This window comes from Pelophylax lessonae, assembly GCF_965119305.1.
Source record: "Pelophylax lessonae genome assembly, chromosome: 11".
Classification (NCBI taxonomy): Eukaryota; Metazoa; Chordata; class Amphibia; order Anura; family Ranidae; genus Pelophylax; species Pelophylax lessonae.
In genome coordinates, this window is record NC_138778.1 from 174,449,359 (window position 1) to 174,472,073 (window position 22,715).

General features: G+C 40.9%; 1 protein-coding gene across 1 annotated transcript in view; it reads left to right on the plus strand.

Annotated features, from left to right (window-relative positions):
* The first annotated feature begins 10,560 nt into the window (after nt 1–10,560).
* LOC309566194 (all-trans-retinol 13,14-reductase-like) overlaps nt 10,561–22,715 on the plus strand; it is a 43,944-nt gene continuing 31,789 nt past the window's right edge. Inside the window, exons 1-3 of the mRNA XM_082271285.1 lie at nt 10,561–10,800; nt 16,527–16,709; nt 18,021–18,250. Coding sequence (XP_082127411.1) covers nt 10,629–10,800; nt 16,527–16,709; nt 18,021–18,250 — 585 coding nt within the window. The 5' untranslated portion in view covers nt 10,561–10,628. The remainder of the gene's footprint in view (nt 10,801–16,526; nt 16,710–18,020; nt 18,251–22,715) is intronic.

Sequence of the window (22,715 nt, forward strand, 5' to 3'; positions counted from 1 at the left end):
TCGTGGTTAGTTTAAGGATTACCCACAACTAAATAAAATGAAAAGTAGAACAAACCCAAGCATGTACCATTTTAAAATATGGAAGAGCAAGATCTATTGAACTTACTACAAAGAGTACTCCTCTATTTTGTGGGACTATAAAGGCAACCTATTTTGTTACTAATGCAAAAGGATACTATAATATTCATAAAAATGTTAACAATTTATTAGGATTACACATTATTCCCACTGGGATATGCATAATACAAACCATATATTACCAATTTCAAATGAAAAAAAAAAAAAGAAAAGAGAAATAGAAAAACTATACAAAACACGTGTTTTAGCTATTTTTGATTGACATTCATCTTTTTTTGCATCTCCTGTTACAATGGATGCTATAAAATGCTGGAAATTCCAACTCTTTTTAACATTCAATTGTATCTTGAATGGCATTTAGGCGTCTGATCCAGTGCATTTCACGTTAGGGCAGAGTCTTATTCCAATTCCATCCCCTCAAGGGGATGTGGAGTCTGTCCAGGGCCATGAAGGTGAACCCTGGCATCCTATATTTGTGTTCTTACTATGTGTCTTCCCAGTGGTAAATATAAATTCCCTTTTTTTATACTCTACATATTTTTACCAATACTTTTCCTAAACTCTCGTCGTGTTTTTCCCACAAAGAAAGAACCACATTCGCAGCGGATTAAATAAACTATACCTCTGGTCTTGCAATTACCAAAGTGCCTAGCCACATATTTTTTCCATTGGGCAAGACACTTTTGTGTATTCCCTCAACAGCAACCTCCTGGTGAGTTCATCGGCTTCTCTCTGAAAGTCCTTGTATGTAGTACAGTTTTGCCCAATACGTAAAAATTGGCTAAATGGAATTGAGTTCTTCATCGATTGTGGATGGAAGCTGCTGCTAGGTAGCATGGTATTGCCAGCAGTCTCTTTCCTAAAAAGCTTGCTACTTAGACATCCTGCCTGCTTACAAATTCAAATATCCAGGAAGGTTGTTAATATGTTTTTTTTTTATGCATATACCAGTAGGATTTTTTATATGTAATACTAAGGAAATGTAAACATTTTTATGAATATTACAGTATCCTTTTGCCTTGATAATTGCCTTTATAGTCCCACAAAATAAAGGAATACTCTTTGCAGATTTTAAAGGGATGATGGCAAACACACCCTTGGTCTGAGGAGTTTTTTCTTTAGTATAGGTCTATTGGACTTTGGCATGTAAAATAGACCTACAGAATACTAAAATTCCACATGCAAAAAAATTTTGGCACTGGGTCATATGATCTCTTCTAAAGTGCTACATCATTTAACTGAAACTCTGACCTTGTCCATTAGCAGAGGTCACATGACCCAGTGCCTAGGCCCCAATATATGTGCCCATCACTAAAGAGAACCTGAAACAGACTTTTCACTTTGGGGCTTCTATTATGCTTTATTTATCCATCCTAGCAAGGCTGATAGCAAAGCTTTAACAACTGTGGGAAGGTGAACTTCCACTTAGTGGAAATATAATTAATTCACTATTTTAAATATCTTTTGCATACTATCTCTCCCCTCTTACACATGGTTTGCATCTTCCAGTTCTCAGTTCTAGAAAAGTTAAAAAAGTTTGTGTGTTGAAAGTTAACAACCATATATAGAAAAGCCAACAGATATATTATGATGTTTATGAAAAATTGTACAATGTAGCAGTCCAATGTAAACTTTAAGAGCCATCTGTTTACTATAAGCCCAAGAACAAGCAGAGCATGTTGGGAGTCCTCGTTTCTAATCAGTTTGTGTAAGAACTTTTGACCTTTTATTTTGTCTGTGGCAGCACTCGTCCTTCAAAGCTGTTAAATACCCCATTATAATCACCATCATTTCTTCCAACGTTTTCTTTTTAGAATTGTGTTGTAGTCTCTGAAGTGTGTAGACATTTGCTAAAAATATTGTCCAACTGGATGGTGGGGGCGATGGTGGGATTCAAACAAGATATGAAGGATTTGTTGATGTGAAATATTTGCTGATGTGAAATATTTGCTGGGATAATGGTTTTGGCATACTGGGCTATATAAAAAGTGTCTAAATGGGGGACTTGTATTGCTGCTCAACCAATCGTACTATTTTTTTCTATCTACCACTGCAGCACGGAGGGACGCAAGAAAGATACTGGTTGCATCAAAAGATGTTCCTTCTTTAGACACTTTTCTAAATATGGCCTTTTTTGAAAGGTGGGATAAAGGGGTTAAAGAAAAGTAAAAAATTGGTTTTGGTTGGTGGACAACAGGGACATCTGGAACTTTGGGCTCTCTGTGCACTTACAGCCCAGCAGCTGACAAGCCCCCACCCCCTAAACTACTATAAAGATACATTTAAAAAAAAAAATACTTATTTTCATTATACCTTTTAAAAAAGGTCTCTGTCTTATATTAATGTGTACCTGACCTGGCCATGAGCATACCAAAAGGGCTCAAATGCAGGCATCCTACAGGTCCCTGCGTTAGGCTTCAGGTTAATCCTGGCATACCTCTGAAGCTTCTTGTATCATTGGGCATGGCTGCACTTATGCCCAAGTCAGAATTAAGTACCACCCCCTGTCATTCAAAGGTCGAATGCTAGAAACTCTAATGATAAAGTGACAATAAGGACAAGGTTTATTGGGAGGGAGTTATTCAAGTTTGTTCCCCAGAGACACAGGTATTGATTAGAACACTAACACAAGTATTTTCAAGCAAAACAAGATTCATGCACTACAGCACTCTTGTTAATTCAAGTTACTTACTTGTGAAGGAAGCCATTTTTTTGGATGGACCTAGGGTTGCTATCTTTTGGTCCATGGAAAGCACATCGTGGTGACAAGTAAGTGTAGCTTACCTAAAATTGAGTTAAACAAAGGTGATATAGTCATAAAAAGAAGTGAGCAATGTCAAACAGGCACAAGTTTTTTATTAACATTATAATACGGTAAACTTTTTTCTGTGGACTGGGAACTAATGTAGTCATAGTCTCTCAGTTTTCATTTGCAAAAGTGCGAATTTTATTCTGAGATTCCTTTTCTTTGAATAGAAGCCCTGCAAAAATATATACAAATTATAGAAAAGTATGTCTTTAATTTTATTTTTAATGCAGTATTACAAAATGTACAAAACATTTTCTCAGAAGTTATTAAGGGATAATAAGGGTTAACTAAGAGATAATAATGGACTAAAAAAGAACATCCTTTGTTCATATTTTTTAAAAAAAAGGTAGTTTTTTTTGTTTTCTTTTTACATTTGTAGATTTGTTAAAAACTGACATATTGTGCAGATCAATAAACAAATACCTGCCCTGCACTAAATAACAAACACGATTGTAACAATGGCTTCATAAATGAAGCCTGCAAAAATTTGCAGACTTCATTCATACAGAATCTACTGCCATTGTTCCTGATATAGAGCGTAGGACTCAAGCAGATTGGGCATGGTGGCAGGGGGTACAGTAGGTCCAGTTTCCTAAGCATCCAGAATAAACCCCCACCATAGGAACTTGAAACCAGACAGTGTTTTTTTAAACTGGACTGACTGTCAGACAGGTGGCAACTGTAGGTGGACCAAGATAATAGCAAATGAGAACTCAGCCTTTGAAATGACTGCCTTTATGGGGTACTATTAGAAAGGTATGACTTTCAGTTACCAATAACACAGACTAGCCTATAGCAAACTGGTAACAATGTTTAAGCAATGTCTTTGTATAGGGGGTATAAATGCTATTGTCAGTGAATGTTGGGAAGTAAATTATTTTGTATATATACAGAAACGAATATTTATAGAGAGTCTATACATATATTTATTCATATGTTGTACACTAATTATCCGGGAATTGTTGTGTTGGGTAAAATATATTAATTATAGAGCAATCTGTGGCGTAGACCAGGCTTGTCTTTCCAAAAAATATGGTGTTGCATTCTCCAGAATACAGTGGCAGAAACAAAGTTGCATGGGACAGACACATATCTGCACACCTGCTAGAGTGTTACAGGCCCAGTTTGTCTATGTCTACTATATGCAAAACCTGTGCAGATTGTATCCCTTTACACGTTAATACCCAACAAATACCCAAGGAATATTATAGATGTTTTTTTCAGTAACTAATCTGAACTGTACTGTTTTTAATGCTAATAAATATAAAAGCACTGTATTAATTAATAGTATTGTGACAGATGTTTCAAGGGTCATGCTATTTAAAACTGATATTTCAGTTTCTGGTAGATGCTGAAGAACTGAACCTCCTAAAGGCCTCATAATTCTTAGGTCTAGCAATGGTGAGATTTACGTGATCGGGTTCTTAAACTAGCATATCTTTAAAGACCTTTGTGAGGAATTCCTTTGATCCTGATGTATAAATTATTCTACAAGGTGTAAATATGCCAAACTGATCTGGAGCACCCTACGATGGGTAGGAAAAAAACAAGAATGAGCTTCCCACTGGAGTACCCAGTACCCAAGAGGTAAAACAACCAGTAGGGTGAGGTCAGCCCACCATCTATAACTGCTATATCACTTTTGGATAGAGCAGATATTCAGTGTAAAGCTGAAAAATATTACATTGTACTGATAAAAGCACTTAGGATTAGTCATGAAGACTATTTTGTTTCTTGACTGTTTTAACTACACTTCTGAACAAGTATTAATGCAACATTTTCATGTTTGAGTCTTTTTAAAACAGTCGGTTTGGTTCGCAAAGTATAGTCACATTTGGGCAGAATTCAGTCATATTTGGCAAGTCCCAATTTCAGATTTGTGTGCTAAGTGCTAAGGCTTAGCTTCCAGACATTTTATTCTTGTTTTAAGGTCTTGGTTACTTAGGACTGTCATTCAGGAGCATCTAATAATGCAAGGGTTACCTCTGGCTATATCTGCATTTACCAGCCGGACTTATGTACTAGATATATCTGTGCTGTACATGGCAGCTATTCAATCAAATTCCTTCTTTCAGCTGAAATATATTAGAAAGGCCAACATTGGCATTTTACTTTTGGCATAAAGCTCTCTACTTTGTTTCCTGTGACAGATTCTTTAAAGTGCTTGAGGTCAAACCCATGTAGCATTTGGGTGTCAGTAATGCAATTTTGAACCTGTTTCCTATTAGCACCTCATGACAGAAAGTGTCTGAAACAGGAACCCCCTTGGCATCCAATCAGATTCTTCTGTTCTCTCTGTAGCGCAGGTTACAAAATGAAAGGAACAATTTATTTGGCAGCTACAGGCTTTATACAGTAGTCATCATGTTTGCCAAAATGTAACAAGCAGTGACCAACAGCTGCCAAGCTCAAAATAGCTCTCGTTGATCTGATTGGACTAACTTGGTCAAATTAAATCCTGATTGGTTGCTTTCCGTTCCCCTACACACCATTATTTTTGTACAGTTTCAAAAAAAATAAGCCCACTCGTATTTAAGAAATATACTGAAGACCTCTGGGGCCTTTGTAGCTAAAACTGTTTTGTCTATGGACCTGTGATCTCTACAGCATAACACTGCCAAAAAGAAATACTGTCTTTATAAGAAAAAAATATATCACACCCGTGTGTAATTATTGTGTCCTCTTTGTGATATCCTTGTGTTTGTTCTCTTCATGTCTGATTTTAAATAAAAATGGTATATGGAGAATTTGTTTTCCTATTGTAATTTGTATTAAGATGCAAAAAACATAATTGCAATCTAATGTACACAACAAGGAAAGTGACTTTTCCCTGAAAAGTTACTTTTTGATAATTGGTTGAGTTTTTGGGTCTCATTCCTTCTAATACAACAGGGGTGTGTGAAAAAATACAAGCCTAAATGGTGTCTTTCCTACTAAAAACACTGGCAATAAATCACAGGAAAATGCCGGCCAGGTGGCAACTTTATTTCCCATTACCATTCTCTTTCTCTATACCAGCCTTTCTTGACCAGTGCTGCTCCCCATAAGTAACCACTGACACCAACAATCTTTTCAGCTATCTGTAAACCTGACCACCAATGCATGGGAATTGTTCCCAATTACCACCAATAGAAGGAGCATTGTTCCCACTGATCCCCAATGTAAGGGGCATTCTTCCCACTGAACACCAATAGAAGGAGCATTCTTCCCACTGACCACCAATGTAAAGGACATGCTTCCCACTGACCACCAATAGATGAAGCATTCTTCCCACTGACTACCAATGTAAGGGACATTCTTCCCAATGACCACCAACAGAAGGAGCATTAGTCCCCTCAGTGTAATGAAGCTCTTCTTCACCAATCACTAAATCAAGGGGGCCCTTCTCCACTGACCATAAATATAATAGAGCACCTTGATAACCACCAATGTAAAGCTGGGTACACATGGGCCGAATGTTGGGAGACATTTACCAGTTTAAAAAAAAAAAAAAAACACCCGACATTCAGCCCGTGTGTTTGGCGGGATTCTGTCAGACGTGCATGCTGGAAAACCAGCAGCCAACTGACTCCCGATCAGTGCTCTCAGCCAATGACATCTGTGTGTTCTGGTGGGGGGGGGGGTTACAATAGCACATGGTGTGAAACACGTTTGCTGCTATCCTGTTTGTCTTGCACATGTTGATGTTGGACTTTTTGATTTGAAGAAATAAAACTCAAGTTTCTACTTTCCTGAGACTGAAAGTGCCACTTTCTTTCTACATGCATACAAACACAATAGCTCAGCAGGGGAGATCACTGTACTAACTTTGCATAGTGAGTACAGTGGCTCAGACCGGAGCTGACAGTTTTTTTCATCCAATCCAAAAAACTCATGGTGTGTACCAGGCTTAAGAGGCATTACACTGACAGCCAGTGTGCATGGGGACCTCAATGAAGACCAATGTAAGGGAACGCATTTCCAAAGACCACCAGTGGAAGGGGAACACTATAATTTTAATGGTCTGAGTTTCCTTTCTGCTCATTATTATTATGTGTTTCATTTTATTAATATTACCTAAAATAATTTAGCTGTATAGAGCAGTTGTTCCCTGAGGCATGAAGTTATTTCAAAGGTTCTTTCAGGTTAGCTAATGGGAAGACAACCTCTTAACCCCTGGGCATCTGGTGCTTACTGGGAGACCTGGATTTGAAGATCTCTTCTTTCATGCTTCCTTCTAAGGTGGTTCATATTTACGTGCCAGTCATAGAGGTTAGGGTTAGGATTTCTAAATTGCGAATTCTTATTAAGATCATTGCTTCCTGGTATTGTCCTTAAGGTCTTAATGTAACCACTCTATGTAGCAGAAGTTTTACCCTGAGGGTATCTGTGCATCATCATTTTTTTTCCTCTTGCATCAGTCTTCTTTTTTGAAAATTCAATAAAATATCTCTTTAAAAAAAAAAAAAAGGTTCATCCATGTTAAAAATGTTGAGAAAGGCAGCTCTATATATACACTAAAATAAGAATTCAACTGAGTAGGTGGAGGTTGAGTATGCCTCATAGTTGCTCTGGTTGGTGTGTAGACCTGAAATTACCCACCACTGGAGTTAATGATAGATATAACAAACCACTAGGTGGATGAAGTAAAAGAAGTAGACTAAAAGAAAAAAAAAATATATTGTTAACCATAGCAGTGTAAATGCTTTGGTCCTCTTCACTCATAGTGGCTCCATTTATTACTATGGGGAGCTGTACCTATGGCTGTCTTCAGTGGTTCTGCAGATTACGGCTCTACTCATAGGAAAGGATAGAGTATACGCAGGATTGAAGAAGTGAAGAAACTTTATAAAGCACTGTGAGCAGGGCCACACAGTGAAGATTACTGAATCGAGTACAAAGGTGAATGTTTTTCCAGGTGAGTTGCACTTAGTGTGGTTGGGCCATGCCGTAAAGGTCAACTTCTACTGAAGGTACAGTTGCCCTTACAATATATACAAGAACTGCCATTGTTGACTTCTTCTGACAATGCTTCTCATCAATGCTTTGCTAATAATGACCAGGAGCAAGCATGCATCAAATGTGCTAAGAGTAAGATCAAAATCCTTGGTTGAAGCTAGGTGGTCAACATAACCGGCAGACTACAATGATCTTTAGAAGGCTGGATCGCCTGTGGTAGCCTACATATCTTTCCCGTTAGAGCCTTCCTTTATCCAAAAATAACAAATAAATTACAGGTCATAGAAATTAATAACAGCTATAATGTATACTCTATATATGACCCAAGCTTTTCCTTTAAGTATTGGATAGATTAGGAAGAGGGTAAAACCACTGTCAGTTTTTCTTCTATTTGTGTTTTATTGGGGAAATTTCCCTTAGCTTCCAGACCAAAGAGACACAAAAGGAAACAAGAGGAAATCTCTCCAAACTGAGGGAAAACTATATTAGACAGTTGTCGTCAGAACAAGTTACACTAATAGAAGGCATCCTCTCTATTCATGTTCTTGTAACAACTGAATTATTTTAGGTTTTCCTATCACGCTGTATGGGTGACAATGATCACAGGGAAAAAAGATGGGACGAATCTACCTAGTGGGAATACAAAGAGCAATAAAAGCCTGAGAGAGCAGCTACCCCTTCTCTATTTTATCCTACAAAAACAAAAAACTGGGCTAGAGATAAAAATATCATTTAAGCTAACCTGTTACTTCCACGCAACATATAAAACCTTTTTATGCTCTGAGTAAAGGGATTTGGCTCAGCTGGAATTTAGCCGAAAAGCTCCAGAGCATGTTGTCATGTGTTCAGGATTAGTACATAAAGACACAAAAAAGGTGTATAGTGTTCCATTTAATGTCTAATGCTCTGACAACTACGTATAGTAAACACATAGGGGGAATTCAATAAAACCGCTGCGCCACTTTTCTTCAGGGCAAAATTTTTTTTTGCCTGAAAATAAGTTAAAACCTCCAAATAATTCGATTTTTTTTTTTGAAAGCAGAGGTCCTGTAAAATAAAATCTAGATTTTCAGGAATATATACACAAAAACTATATTTAGATAAATACATAGTTATTATACATAGTCATACCATAAAATGATTTAAGTGCACACAAACACAATATAATACCCATTTTAGGTAAAATATAAAACATAGGGTTGTGTGAAGTAACGAGATAGCAAATATGTCAAGCCCAAAACTGCACATGGGGAAAAACTGCATTGTCCAAAACGTTCCATAGGTGGCGCTTTGAAAGCCTTTACAGCAGGGGTGGGGAACCTACGGCCCGATGGCTGTATGCGGCCCGCAAAGTTATCTGGTCCGGCCCCCCGTGCAGCTGAGTCTGTCTCTCAGCTGATCTGTCAGAACGGAGCCGATGCTTCCTGTATAGTTCCGGCTCCATTCTGACAGTCTGAGTGAGTCACAGGCAGAGTGATATCAAATGCACTCTGCCTGTGACCAACACAGACATCGCCTCTTCCTCCAGCGCAGTGCCGCTGCACGCTACACTTCTCCTAGCCAGCATTTTCTGCCAGCAGCCCACACAGCAGTACCAGCCAGAGGCAGCAGTACCAGCCAGAGCCAGCAGTACCCACAGCAGTACCAGCCAGAGCCAGCAGTACCCACAGCAGCACCAGCCAGAACCAGCAGTACCCACAGCAGTACCAGCCAGAGCCAGCAGTACTCACAACAGTACCAGCCAGAACCAGTAGTACCAGCCTGAGCCAGCAGTACCAGCCAGCAGTACCAGCCAGCAGTACCCACAGCACAGTACCAGCCAGAAGTACCAGCCTGAGCCAGCAGTACCCACAGCAGTACCAGTCTGAGTCAGCAGTACCCCCAGCAGTATCAGCCAGCAGTACCCAGAGCAGTACCAGCCAGCAGTACCCACAGTACAGTACAAGCCAGAAGTACCAGCCTGAGCCAGCAGTACCAGCCAGCTGTACCCACCAGCAGTACCAGCCAGCTATACCCACCAGCAGTACCAACCAGCAGTACCTATCAGCAGTTCTTTTCAAAACTTACCACCACAAAGAGTCGATTGCGCTCCAGACTGGCCGATGCAAACCTGGAAAACCAGTTGCAAGTAGCAACATCATCAATACCAGCTAACATCACACACCTCACCAAACAGAAGCATTTGCAGCCATCACTTTAGGGGTGAGTTAATTTAAATGTTTGACCAAATATAACAAGCACATTTTTAAGTTGATCATTTTGTACGGCCCCCAAAGGATTTTATAAATACCCTGTATCAACTATTGCCGCAAACACCAATTGATGTTTACATAAACAGGCACACCCTATGAGTTTGCATTTGCATGTGTGCACAGATCATCAGCACCGCTTTTACATTTTTTTTTTTTTATTATTTTTATTATTTTATTATCATTTATGTTTTTGACAATTTTTTTCTTTGCTATCACAAGGAGACTAACAAGTACCCTATATTATAGCACTGGGATAGGGTTTCTATTTTTCTGTAATATCTGCTCTATATAGGGGAGTGGCTGTCCAAGCATTTTCACTGGATTTGCTGAGATAAGAAAGAACCTTTGTTCCCTTTAATTCCAAACATTTGCAAGTACACGGCATGTTCAGCTTGTATCGGAATTGTGAGAGTTCTGGCTGTATGTATTCTGCATATAGCCATACATGATATCTGTGTAGTGTGGTGGTGGGTGTAATACAGAGCCTCTGTGCTACAAGAGCACTATACCTCCCTGGTTTGTGGGTGGATTTGTTGTAAGTACACCCTGTAATGGCACTGTGGATAGTTTCCATACTCCTGGGTGTACCTCTGTTGCTGCTGCTGCTCTATTTGATTCTACGGTTTTATTATGGATGGGGTAGTCTGTTTCGGGAAGATTTTGTTCAGCCGCCAAAGCCGCTTGTCCATGACAAGAGGAGCCGAGACAAAGTACTCAAACAAGGTATGTGTAATTGTGTGACCACTTTCTTATTTAATTTAGTGCAGTGATAGGCTTCCCAGGGTCTACAGTCTCTTGGGAATTGAAATCTCTGAATTTCTAGTACAAGGAGGTAAGAGCTCAGCCAACTAGCATCCACCCATAAGTGATAAAATACATTTTAGGTGAACTGATCCTGTAATGGTAAAAAATGTGGAGTATGTAGCATACAGCACAGCACACATAATGAAGAGGTGTGGAGTATATAACATACAGCTGGGTGCATAGAGTGGAGTGCTTAGGAGTATATCAAATATAGCAAAGTGTGTAGAGTATAGTCATGTGGGGTATATTATTGTACATACTGTAGATTGTAGAGTAGAGTAATGTTCAATATATTAAATGCATGCAACAGTGAGAAGTATATAACATTCTAAAAAAGTAGAGTAGAATGTACAGCACAGTGTACAGGGTAGAGTTGTGTGATGTATTTACTCATACAGTGGCTGGGATTATGTAACATACAGAAGTGTATAGCATGGGATGGTGTGTAGAGGGCGTAACTAGAACCTTCAGGGCCCTGATGCAAGAAACCATAAAGGGCCCCCCTACGGTGGTGGAACGCCAGGGCCCAGTCGCAAATGTGACCTTTGTGACCCTGGTAGTTCCGCCACTGGTGTCAGTAGTTTTTTTTTTTCTTTATTTTGTTTTTTTTTTTACTTATTTTGTTTTACAATTTTATGTGTTAATTATTATTTTTTTTTTTTTTTACAATTTTTTAGGAGCCCTTTTGGGGGCTTTGGTAAAATATCAGGGGTCCAAACAGACCTCTTATGTTTCACCTTTGAGACAGAAAGGAGATTGAGGACAGAGCCCTCAATCTCCATCTCTGCAGCCTCAAAAGCACAGAATGAATAGGCAGGAATAGCTCTGTACAGACTGAAGAATAGTAAACTCAGTTACGAATGTACAGAAAATACATGCAGCAGATAAAATGTACCATCATACAATACTGCTGTTAAAAGCCCAAATAATAAATGTCCATATGTGAAAATATATATATATATATATATATATATATATTTTTTTTTTTAATGTTACAGTGCTTTAAACATTCTTCTTATAGTGCTCCATATCTAAAGTGCTTCAGGGCAACTTCTATGTGCAATAAAAGGGCCTCTGTGCAGCTTATACACTTTTGGTGCCTCATACACCACTCTGTGTCTTGTAACACTCACCAGATCTCTTTGACTTTATGCCCATTTAGATACAAAGCCCCCATAGTCTTGTGGATATTACCCTCCCAGGTCTTTGCAGGAATCAAGAAGCTCCTCCACTCCTCCAGAACTCTCCTTCAACCACAGTTTTCACTCCTCATATTACAAGGGGACAGAAGGGGAGCCCACTTAGTATAATACCAATCAGTCGTCTTGGCTGACGAAATGCGTTCGGCGGGACTATCCGGTGATATCATTTTTAGTTAGTGGAACGCATGCGGCGGCGGCGGCGTTTCCTGGTCTTACAACGACTTTTACATTTCGTACAAGTGAGTGTAACCATGGCATTTTAAATGAATTTCTTTTAATAAAATGGTATTATACTATGTGGGCTCCCCTTCTGTCTCCTTGTATGAGATCTGAGGAGTGAATACACAGTGGTTGAAGGAGAGTGCTGGAGGAGTGGAGGAGCTGCCTGACTCCTGCAAATATCCAGGAGGGTAATATCCACAAGCCTATGGAGACTTTGTAGCTGAAAGGCACAAAGTCAAAGAGATCTGGTGAGTGTTACAGGACACCGAGTGGTGTATGAGGCAAGGAAAGTGTATAAGCTGCATGGAGGCACTTTATATATACTGTACACATAGGAGTTGCCCTGAAGCACTTTAGAAATGGAGCATTATAAGATTTATTTTTTATATTTTAACATATGGACATCTATTATTTGGACTTAACAGCAGTATTGTATGATGGTAAATTTTTATGTGCTGCATGTATTTTCTGAATGAGTTGACTGCACATTTTTTGTCGTAATAGATTGAATGATATGATTATAGGAACAGCGATGTAAATAGTGAAGAAACGTTTAATATAAGAAACTAATTTGTGGGTACCTGGTGAACAGCAGCAGTCTCAATAGAAAAAGATGATTTAAAGTGACAGTGCTGTGGAATTAATATATATATATATGAATGAACAGGGTCAGTGATCAGTACGGATCACTGACTATATTCATTAAGACAAGGAAGGGCCAGCAAATTACATATTTACCAGCTCTTTCCCGGCTCTCCAGTCTGAAAGCACCCCCCGCAGCAGCCTGAAGAAGAGGGAAGAGTTGCAGGGGATGAGGGGGGTCAGGAGAGAGCACAGGAGCCCAATCACAGCAGATGGTAGACAACATAGGCGGCAGGGGGAATGCAGAGCAGGGGTGTCAAACTCAATTTCATTGCTGGCCGCATCAGCATTATGGGGGTAGGAGAAGAAAAGCAGCGCCACCTCAGTGTAGATTAAAAGGTTATTTATTACATAAAAACAATGTAGTAACACGAATGCGAGCACCCCCCTGCCACTATTGGATGTAAGCCTGGATACTGAACGCTGCCAGAAACACAGGAAGTGTCGGACTCCACCGGCACAGCCAGGACCACGGCCGCCACAGCCTACTTCCCTAACATCCCTACAGTGTTGCAGATGAACCATCACCATTTGCTGATCAACTATTTCCTCTGTGTGAGTTACTACATTGTTTTATGTAATAAATAACCTTTTAATCTAAACTGAGGTGGCGCTGCTTTTCTTCTCCTACCCCTTTTTGACTGTTGCAGAGTCCCTCTAGCTCTGTATGAAGCCTGCAGCCACCTCCACCATCCATCTTCACTAACCCCAGGGATTGAACTATCCTGCATACCTCCTAAAAAGACTACCTACAGCCACAGTTGAAACTTTTTTCATAAGATCAAATGTACTTGACTCTTTCACTGGCACAGGTCGAACGTTGTGTATATGTACGCATCAGCATTATGATTGTCCTCAAAGGGCTGGCTATATCTGTTAAACTAGATGTCCAGAGCCACCCCCCCCCTTACATTAGATGTCAAGAGCCCCTCACCATCAGAAGCCCAGAGTCCCCATCCTCTTCATCACAGTGCACCCCACTTACCTTGTGCTGCTGCTGGGAAGAAGAAAGTGCAGGTCTGGAGGAGGACCAGAGGAGGGCTGGAATAAGCTTAATGCTGAGACCAGGGAAGGGGCAGATAACAGGGTGCTGAGGTTACACAGGGAGGTTCAGGATCTGTAAGAGGAGTTCTGTCCTCCTCTCTGCTGCCAACTGCTGAAACAAGGTTGAGGCAGAGACAATGCAGCTGCAGGAGAGGTGCGAGGGCCACATAAAATGGCCTGGAGGACCAGATTCGGCCCATGGGCCTTGTGTTTGACACATGTGATGTAGAAGAACTAACCCCCTCCACTTTTCTCCTGTAGCTGCTGAAAGGCTGTAGGAAGAAAATGAAGGGGATTGGTTCCTCTTCAAGCCCCCTTCCCGATGCCCCTCCTATCCAGGTACACAGGGGGCCGGGTTGCAATTTCAGCCCCTGCGACCCTTGTATGTACGCCCATGGTGGTGTGGAGTATATAATGTATAACATAATGTATAGAGGGGAGAAGTGTAAAGTATAAAATGTATAGCACAGTGTACAGAGTAGAGTAGGTTGGAGCATAGAATGTAAAGTACACATGGGGAATAGTATAGATTGTATAACATGCAGTAGAGTGCATGTTATAGGGTGGTGCAGAGTTTTTTATTTACAGCGCAGTGTACAAAGCAGAGCAATGTGGAGTATGGAATATACAGCACAGTATACAGAGTGGAATGGTGTGGAGTAAAGAATGTACAGCAAAGTGAACAGAGTGGAGTGCAATGAATCCTATAACATACAGCTGAGTGTTTTGGGTGGAGTAGTGTGGAATATATAATATATACCTTAGTTCACTGTACAGGGTGTAGTGGTGTGGAGTATAAATTGTACAGCACAGTACTGTATTTACGATATGTACAAAAAATTTCCCGTGTCCTCTGTCTTCTCTTCCCCTCTCCCCCTGTCAGCTTTATGAAATTCTGTAATCCCAAAAAAAAAAAAAACCTTAGTTAAAGTCCTTGTAAAATTATGTAATACATTCTGTAAAAAGAGTATATAATGTGTAGCATGTCTCCTTGTGTAACTTTATTGTGGAATATGCCTTATTTACAGCGCCGCTGGGCGCTCACGTGACCCGCCGGAGCTCTTGTTCCCCGCTTCGAATATTGCAGGAGGAGAGGCTGAGATCCCTGCTGATGTCAGCCGGCACTGAGCACTGCAGAGGGAGGGGCCACTTACGTCAGCCGGGAGGAGAGGAGAAGAGCTCTGATGGTCACGCGAGCGCCCAGCGGCGCTGTAAATAAGGTATTTTCCACAATAAAGTTACACAAGGAGACACACTGCACAATATTTAATCTTTTTTACAGACGGATAACATGATTTTACAAGGACTTTAATTAGAGCTTATTTTCGGGGTACCACTTATATTACAGTCATCCCAGAAACTCACGCTAGGTCTTATTTTTGGGGGAAAACCGTATGTTGTGGTTTGCAAGTGGTTTACCGGGGTAATGAAGCTGAAGCTATCAGCCATAACCCCTATATCTTGCCGGTTGCCGGTGTTTTTCGGGCTTACCGTTTCCACCGGCTCGCCCAAGAAATGATCTGACGGTGCGGCCGGCTGGTCACAGGGGCAATGAGAGACTAGATCATCTCAAATTGCGTGTATGGCCTTGGAGGAACGGAGCAACGTCATGACATTACTTCCAGTCTAGGGAGGAAGTAAACACTTTTTTTTTTTTAAATAAAAGATACAGTTTTTTTTTTTGATCTTTTGCTTTTGAAGGTAAAGGAGAGATATGGGGTCTTTTTGACGCCAGATCTCTCTATTAAGTGGACCTGTCATACTTATTTCTACTACAAGGTACATTACTTGTAATAGGAATAAAAGTAATTAAAAAATAAATGGACAGTGTAAAAATAAAAAATAAAAGAAATAAGAAAAAAAAAGATGTAAAGCGCCCCTATCCCTCCAAGCTTGTGTGCAGAAGCAAACGCATAGTAAATCGCGCACGCATATGTAAATGGTGTTCGCACCACCCATGTGAGGTATCGTCACAAACGTTAGAGCACGTGCAATATTTCTAGTGCTGGTTCTCCTCTGCAAATCTAAAATGGTAACCTTATCGCCTATAGAGATTTTTTTAGTTTGTCACCACTCCACGAGCGTGCGCAATTTTAAAGCACAACATGTTAGGTATCTATTTACTCAGCGTAACATCATCTTTCATAATATACCAAAAATTAGGGTATATATTGTTTTTTTATTTTATTTTTAAATTTTAAAAAGTGTAGCGTAACATCTCTTTCATATTATACAAAAAATGGGGGTATATATTGCATTTTTAAAATTTTTACATTTTAAAAAGTGTATTTTTCCCAAAAAAATTGTGTTTGAAAAAACGCTGTGCAAATAACTTGTGACAACAAAAATAGCAATGATTGCCATTTTATTCCCTAGGGTCTATGTTAAAAAATATATTTATATTGGTGCAGGGTTATAAGTCATTTTCTAGCAAAAAATACTGATTTAAATTTGTATACAAAAAAGGCTTGGTCTTTAAGTGGATATTGTAGGTTTGCTTGCCCTTTGATAGGACTGATTGTTTGTCTAGTGCAGGTTTCTCCCAGGACAAGATCCCCCCAAACCTGGATGCGTTGGTCATCGGCAGCGGTGTTGGAGGCCTGACAGCGGCTACTGCCCTTGCTAAGGCTGGTAAGAAGGTTCTTGTGCTGGAGCAGCATGACCAGGCTGGAGGAAGTTGTCACACTTTCCAAGAACATGGATTTGAGTTTGATGTGGGTGAGTGTGTGTTCTATACTTATATCAAGGTGGATGGACTGTGATCCTTATCTAAAATACCTGAGGATGTGGTGGTACTAGTTACATACAGTATATATATATATATATATATATACCATGCAAATATAGTGATATTTGACCAGTCTAGATGTTTGGGGTCCATAGTGTGTGATGTGACCATGTGACCATTAGAGGGTCAGAATCAATTATACAATTACTTCCACAAACTGGGAAGATATTGTTTGACTTTTAGTCTACTAAAAATGTCCATATTCAATTGATTAGGTGGCAAGATATAGTCTTTGAATATTTATGTGGGTTTTCCAACTTATCAGATTTGCTGGCCTGCCCTTTACATTATATTGGAAATGACCCAAATGAAACTTACAGTGCCACTCTAAGCTGAGACAGAGATCTCCCCAGCGGTTGCAGTGAAGGGAGCTGGCGTCAGTGCAATATTTAGAGGTGTAAGAGCATTATCAAAGATAGGAAAGGGCGCTGCTCATCCACCCCAGTGCATTAGTATGTAGATAAATGTGGCCTCATCCAGCGTCACTACAACCATGTCCCCGTGACATGTTTCGCCCCACTCACCAGGGCTCACCACTCACCTTGTAAAATCAGACCAGAGATCTGTAACCAAGCCCCGTTAGGTGGGGCAAAACATGCCAGGGGGAGGTGGCTGGACTGACGCTGGCGGAGGTCACATTCATTGACATACTAATACACTGGTTTGATAAGCAGAATTCAAATTACATTACATTTTCGGAGGGCAGGTTAGATCGTAGGGTTTTAGAAAAATGGTTAGCCAAATTTTGGGAACCTAAAGTGCATGTCAGCGCAAAATATTTCCTTATATTTTAGCCCTTTCTTCTGGTCAGAATGCCAACCAGCCCCGAAATTCCTGTTTGGGCTAACACCACGATGCCTGTTCAGCAATAAAATACTAACCAGGGTTGTCAGTCCTTATTACTGGAATACAGGATTCTGAATATCTCTTCAAATAAAAGTTTTGACTGTAGTTGGGCTTTAATATAATAGTGGGTAAGAAGTTGTGGTCACCTGTAGCTCCATGCCTTCTTTGGGATTGGAGGACTTGTCCCAGCATGCAGGACTCCTGTCTCTGACATGTGAGTCCTCATTAGCTTGTAAGATACTTTGTGTATCCTTTTTTTAATAGGAGTATGTATCTGGTACAATCAAAAATTCTGGTAAAGTATATGGAAGGCTTGTGACCTGCTAAGAAATATCAACTTTATAAGAGTCAGCTGTACGCAGAAGGTAATTCTAGAATTTTCTGTTCTGGGGCAGGACTACACTATGTGGGGCAGATGCATGAAGGAGGAATGCTACGAGTGATCATGGACCAGTTAACAGAAGGACAACTTCAATGGAACCTCTTAGGACCTCAGTATGACTCTATTAAGATAGGCCTCAAGGTCTATCGACTGTATGCAGGAAAAGCTGAATTCCCTGACACCCTGAAGAAGCAATTCCCTGGAGAGGAGGAAGCTATTGAGAAGTTTGTTGCCTTGATGAAGGTAAGGGATTGAAACAATGTCAGCTCTTGTGTGCTTGCAAGAACCAGAATCTGTCTTCATATGAGCTTCCTCTAATACTCTGCAGAGCAATACTCGGACTGAGAGAGGGCCTTGAGAGTGAACTTGAGGACAGAAGTAGAGAGCATGGGGAAGGCCTTATTAGTGACTTGTCTGTGTGTGTGTGTATATATATATATATATATTTATATATATATATATTGTGAGGGATTAGCTCGGTGGCGGGTGTGGATGACCCCTTGGGGGGTGCGTTTTCCCAGAGAGGTAGCCGACAAGTGCTTGCAAACAAACAGTGTGGTTTATTAAATGGTGTTTTCTTCACCAGGCTGTATGCAGCAAAACATCCAAAATAAAATAAAACAGAAAATAAATCCTTGCCTCTGTGGGCGGCTACCTTCTCACAACTGGAACCTGCCTAAGTGTCTGTCTCCAACCTACCGTCGGGCAGACTTCCTTGTCCTACAGCGGACACTCAATAGTCCTTTTATAATAGCTTCACAGGGCAACACAGTCCTTTTGTTTCTTTCACATCAACAGTTCGTCTTCTCACCTTTGAGACGTATTCACCCTTGGTTACCGTCCCGGGCACACATCACTCCGGGGGGTCTTCTCCCAGGCCCACACATCCTGTCGGGAGGCACACGCTGACTGTCCTCCTGCTCCCAGCCCACATGGCTTCAGGATGCAGCCGTTTGTCTGCCTTCCTCTCCCAGCCCACACAGCGACAGGAGGCAGCAAACAATAGGAATTTCTATGAACAAATTATAGAGCCTTAACTCCCTCATTCTGAACAGGTGAAGGCCTTTCAACTTCCTGCTGGCTAGCTCTGTAGCCAACACCCTAAATTAATTAATGGACTTTCTAAATCAGGTGGAAATGTATCTCCTTCCTGTGACTACATTCCCAGATTTAGCTGACTTCCTGTTACATACCCCCCCCTCTTGTTTCAACCCTAGGGTTGGGACACAGATTTCCAGGCACGCATGTGTCAAGCACTGCTGACTCACTGATAAGCCTCCTATTATCCTCAAGCTTCCGGATGAAACTGTTTTGTCATCTTCATTGACGGATTTCTCATAAATGCCACACAGTTTGTCTCTCATCTCATATACACATTCTTCAACTGCATTTTTGGCATCATTTCGCTCCTTCTCGTTTCTGTCATCTTCATTGACAGCTTTCTCATAAATGTCAGACAGCTTGTCCCTCATAACCGTCTGTCCAATCCACCACGGAGGACCGTGATCCATAGGCAACTCAATTGGGCTAGTCTTAATGTCTTCAACATTCTTAAGACGCCTCTCTCTGCAATCCATAAATGTTTTCCACACAACTTTGAGAACCTTTGCTTCACTAAGCTTTGTTCCAAGTAGGGACTCTTGACATCCCTCTGTGACTTGAGTTGCCTCTCCATACAGCTGTACACAATCATTGACTTTTTGTTGTAAAAGGGAATGATCTTCCTTCTTGAGCTTTGCTTGCTCTAAGATGCTGTGCAGAGGATTTTCCAATTGAGACAACAGGCTGTCACACATTTCTTCAAAGTGACCCCTGTTCCTTTTCCCAGAGATATCAATATCATTCAAACATTTCATATTCATAGGCAGATCTGAAGCATTTGCACTCATCAACTTCTTAAACTTTTCGCCCTCCTGAGCGAGTCGCAGTAAAGGCCTACTATTTGATTTGATATTCAGTTTATATTTCTTGCCAAACTCTTCACAGAAGTAGCCAACCAGAACATCATCAACTTTCCTTCCACCAACATAGGGGTTAAAGGCAACAACACAGTTGAACCCAGCGATCTGGGTGGTATCCATTATAGACCTCCTCTCTGCATCAGTGAAGAAGCATGGAACTGCAACACATTCTTTTACAGGTTTCTTCAATGCACTTTCTGCTGAACTATTTGACCGCTCAAGGTCACCTAGTTCTTTTTCTCTATCTGAATTCCACATGGAATGCATTTCAAGATCACGATCAAACTTCTGCCACCCGTCTTTCACCAGTTCCATTTTGGAAACACTCCCTGAAAGGCACTTATTCATTTGCTTCACGTTTTCACCAACAGCCTTAGTTTTCTCCACTAGGTTTTCAGCCTGAACTGAGAAATCACCACATTTCTTACTCAGCTCCTTTGTTTGCTGAAGTTCTAATGATACATTTTCCAATGCTTGAAGTTTTTGAAGGAACGGTTTATTCCAAAGGGGTGATTCAAGCCACATGTCGTCACATTTCTGAGGCTCACTCAGGACAGACCCCAAAACACTGATCCTTTTAAAAACTGCATCAGGCACACTATCCCCTCTTTGGGACAGATCCTCTGTTGCCTGGAATTCCTCTTCCAGTTCCTGCAACGGAATCTTCATCTCTTCTACTTGCTGTTCTAAGGCTCGCTTAGACTTTTCTAGCTCCTGAACGCTTTTCACAACATCATCCTTGGAGCTGACCAATTCTTCCATTTCTGTACGCAGCTGTTTAACACTTTCTAGTTCAGCCTTACACTCTAGAGCTTCCTCCAAAGAGCGAGCCAAGAACAGGGCTTTGCTCTCGTTATCACGCACCTCCGTTTCTGCACGTGCGCGTTCTTCTGCATATTTTTCAGACACAGTCTTCTCTTCACCAAGCATCTGATCAAACTTCTTTTTCACATCTTCAACACACTGTAATGAACCAACGCTTTCTTCCATGCGTTTTTTCATATCCGCTATCTGAGCTTGCAATGTTGCGACTTGCTCTGATAGGTTTTTCTTTGCTTCCGCCTCCTCTTTTAATTGTTCCAGGAAGCCATTTTTCTCATCTTCCATTTGTTTGAGCTTTGTGCTAAAACTCAGCCTTTGACACCTCTCTTCCTGTAAGAGTTCCTGCGTGTCTTGCAGCTGTGATTCCAAGATAGAAAAATCTTCCGCAATTTCTCTAGATTTGCTGTCTGCTTGAGAAAGCTGATTTGTAACATTGTCCAACTCAACCTGCAATCGGGTTGCCTTCTCTGACAGCTTAGCACACACTCGGTCACCTTCTGACACCTTGACTTGCGATTCCTGCAGCTGTGCCTCTACTTTTTTTCTCTTGTGTTCAGAATCTCCTTTTCCCTGCATAAGAGCTTTCACCTCACTGGCTAGCATCTGGGAATAAGAATGTAATTCTGCCACACAGGCTTCTTTCTCCTTTAACTGCTGCTGGACACGTTGGGCTTCATCTTTCCAACTTTCACAGTCCGCACGCCATTCATCTACCACATTGCTCAAAGTAGTGAGCTCATACACAGTACTCAGTAATTTAGCCTCTCTTTCACTTTTCTCTTTGTCGCTGAGAGACAATGTCGCTTTCAGAGCGACATTCTGTTCCTGCGACTCCTGCAGGTCTATTTTTGTAACTTCCAAACACTGAAGACTTTTTTCCAGCTGATTACGCAACTCCAACATATCAGCCATACTTTGCTTCTGCAAAGTCTGAATTTCACTTTCCTTTTCCATGAGGATGGTATCTTTCTCCATTATAGTCTCTCTGCGTTTTTGCAACTCGACCAAAAGAAGAGCAGTGGATTCTTCCCACTGTAACACATGAGACTTGAGTAGTTCATTCATTTCCTGCAAGTTTCTATGCTCCATTTTAAGCAATTCCAAGGCTTGTTCCTTTTCTTCCATTTTCCGTTGCAAGGCATCCAACTCAGCCCTGCACACATACTCGGTTTCCTCCAAACCGATGGCCTCCATTGGCTGCTGGCGTCTCTGTTTCCAGCCTGCCATGCTCTCTTGATGAGCCTTTTGTTGAGCTGCAAAGCTCTGCTGAAAATCCGCATTTGCCTGCTGTTGAGCTGCATTTGCTTGCTGTTGAGCTGCATTTGATATAATCAGATGTTTCAACATCTCCTCCATTTTGAGTTTACTTTTCATCTGAGCACACTGCGTCTCCATAGCGGTTTCATCAGTGTTGCTAGGGACAACAACCTTCCTCTTTAGTAGACTCTCTTTAGGCATGGATGGGGCTGGTTCAGACGGCAACATCCCCTCCATCCATAGAATCCGGTCTCTCATTTCATCTATCTTTGCATTCTTCAGGCGTTTTGAACGCCCCATCTTCAATAACTCCACAAACAAATTTTTCACAGTCCAGCAAAAAATTTTCAGACCACTGTCTCTTTAACACATGTAGTTTTTCTCTCTCTCTTGCAAGATCTCTTTTCCTGCACACACAGTTTGTGCAGTCACTTGCACCAGACACAACAAAGTTCACCAAATAATTTTGAGACCGCTGTCTCTTTAAAACACTTTTTTTTTCTGTCAGGATCTTCTCTCCTGCACACATAGATTGTGCAATCTCATGCACCAGATAAAGTTCATCAAACATTTGCACTTCCTTGCAGGGATCTCTGCTTATGCCTGCATCCTCCACCATATGTGAGGGATTAGCTCGGTGGCGGGTGTGGATGACCCCTTGGGGGGTG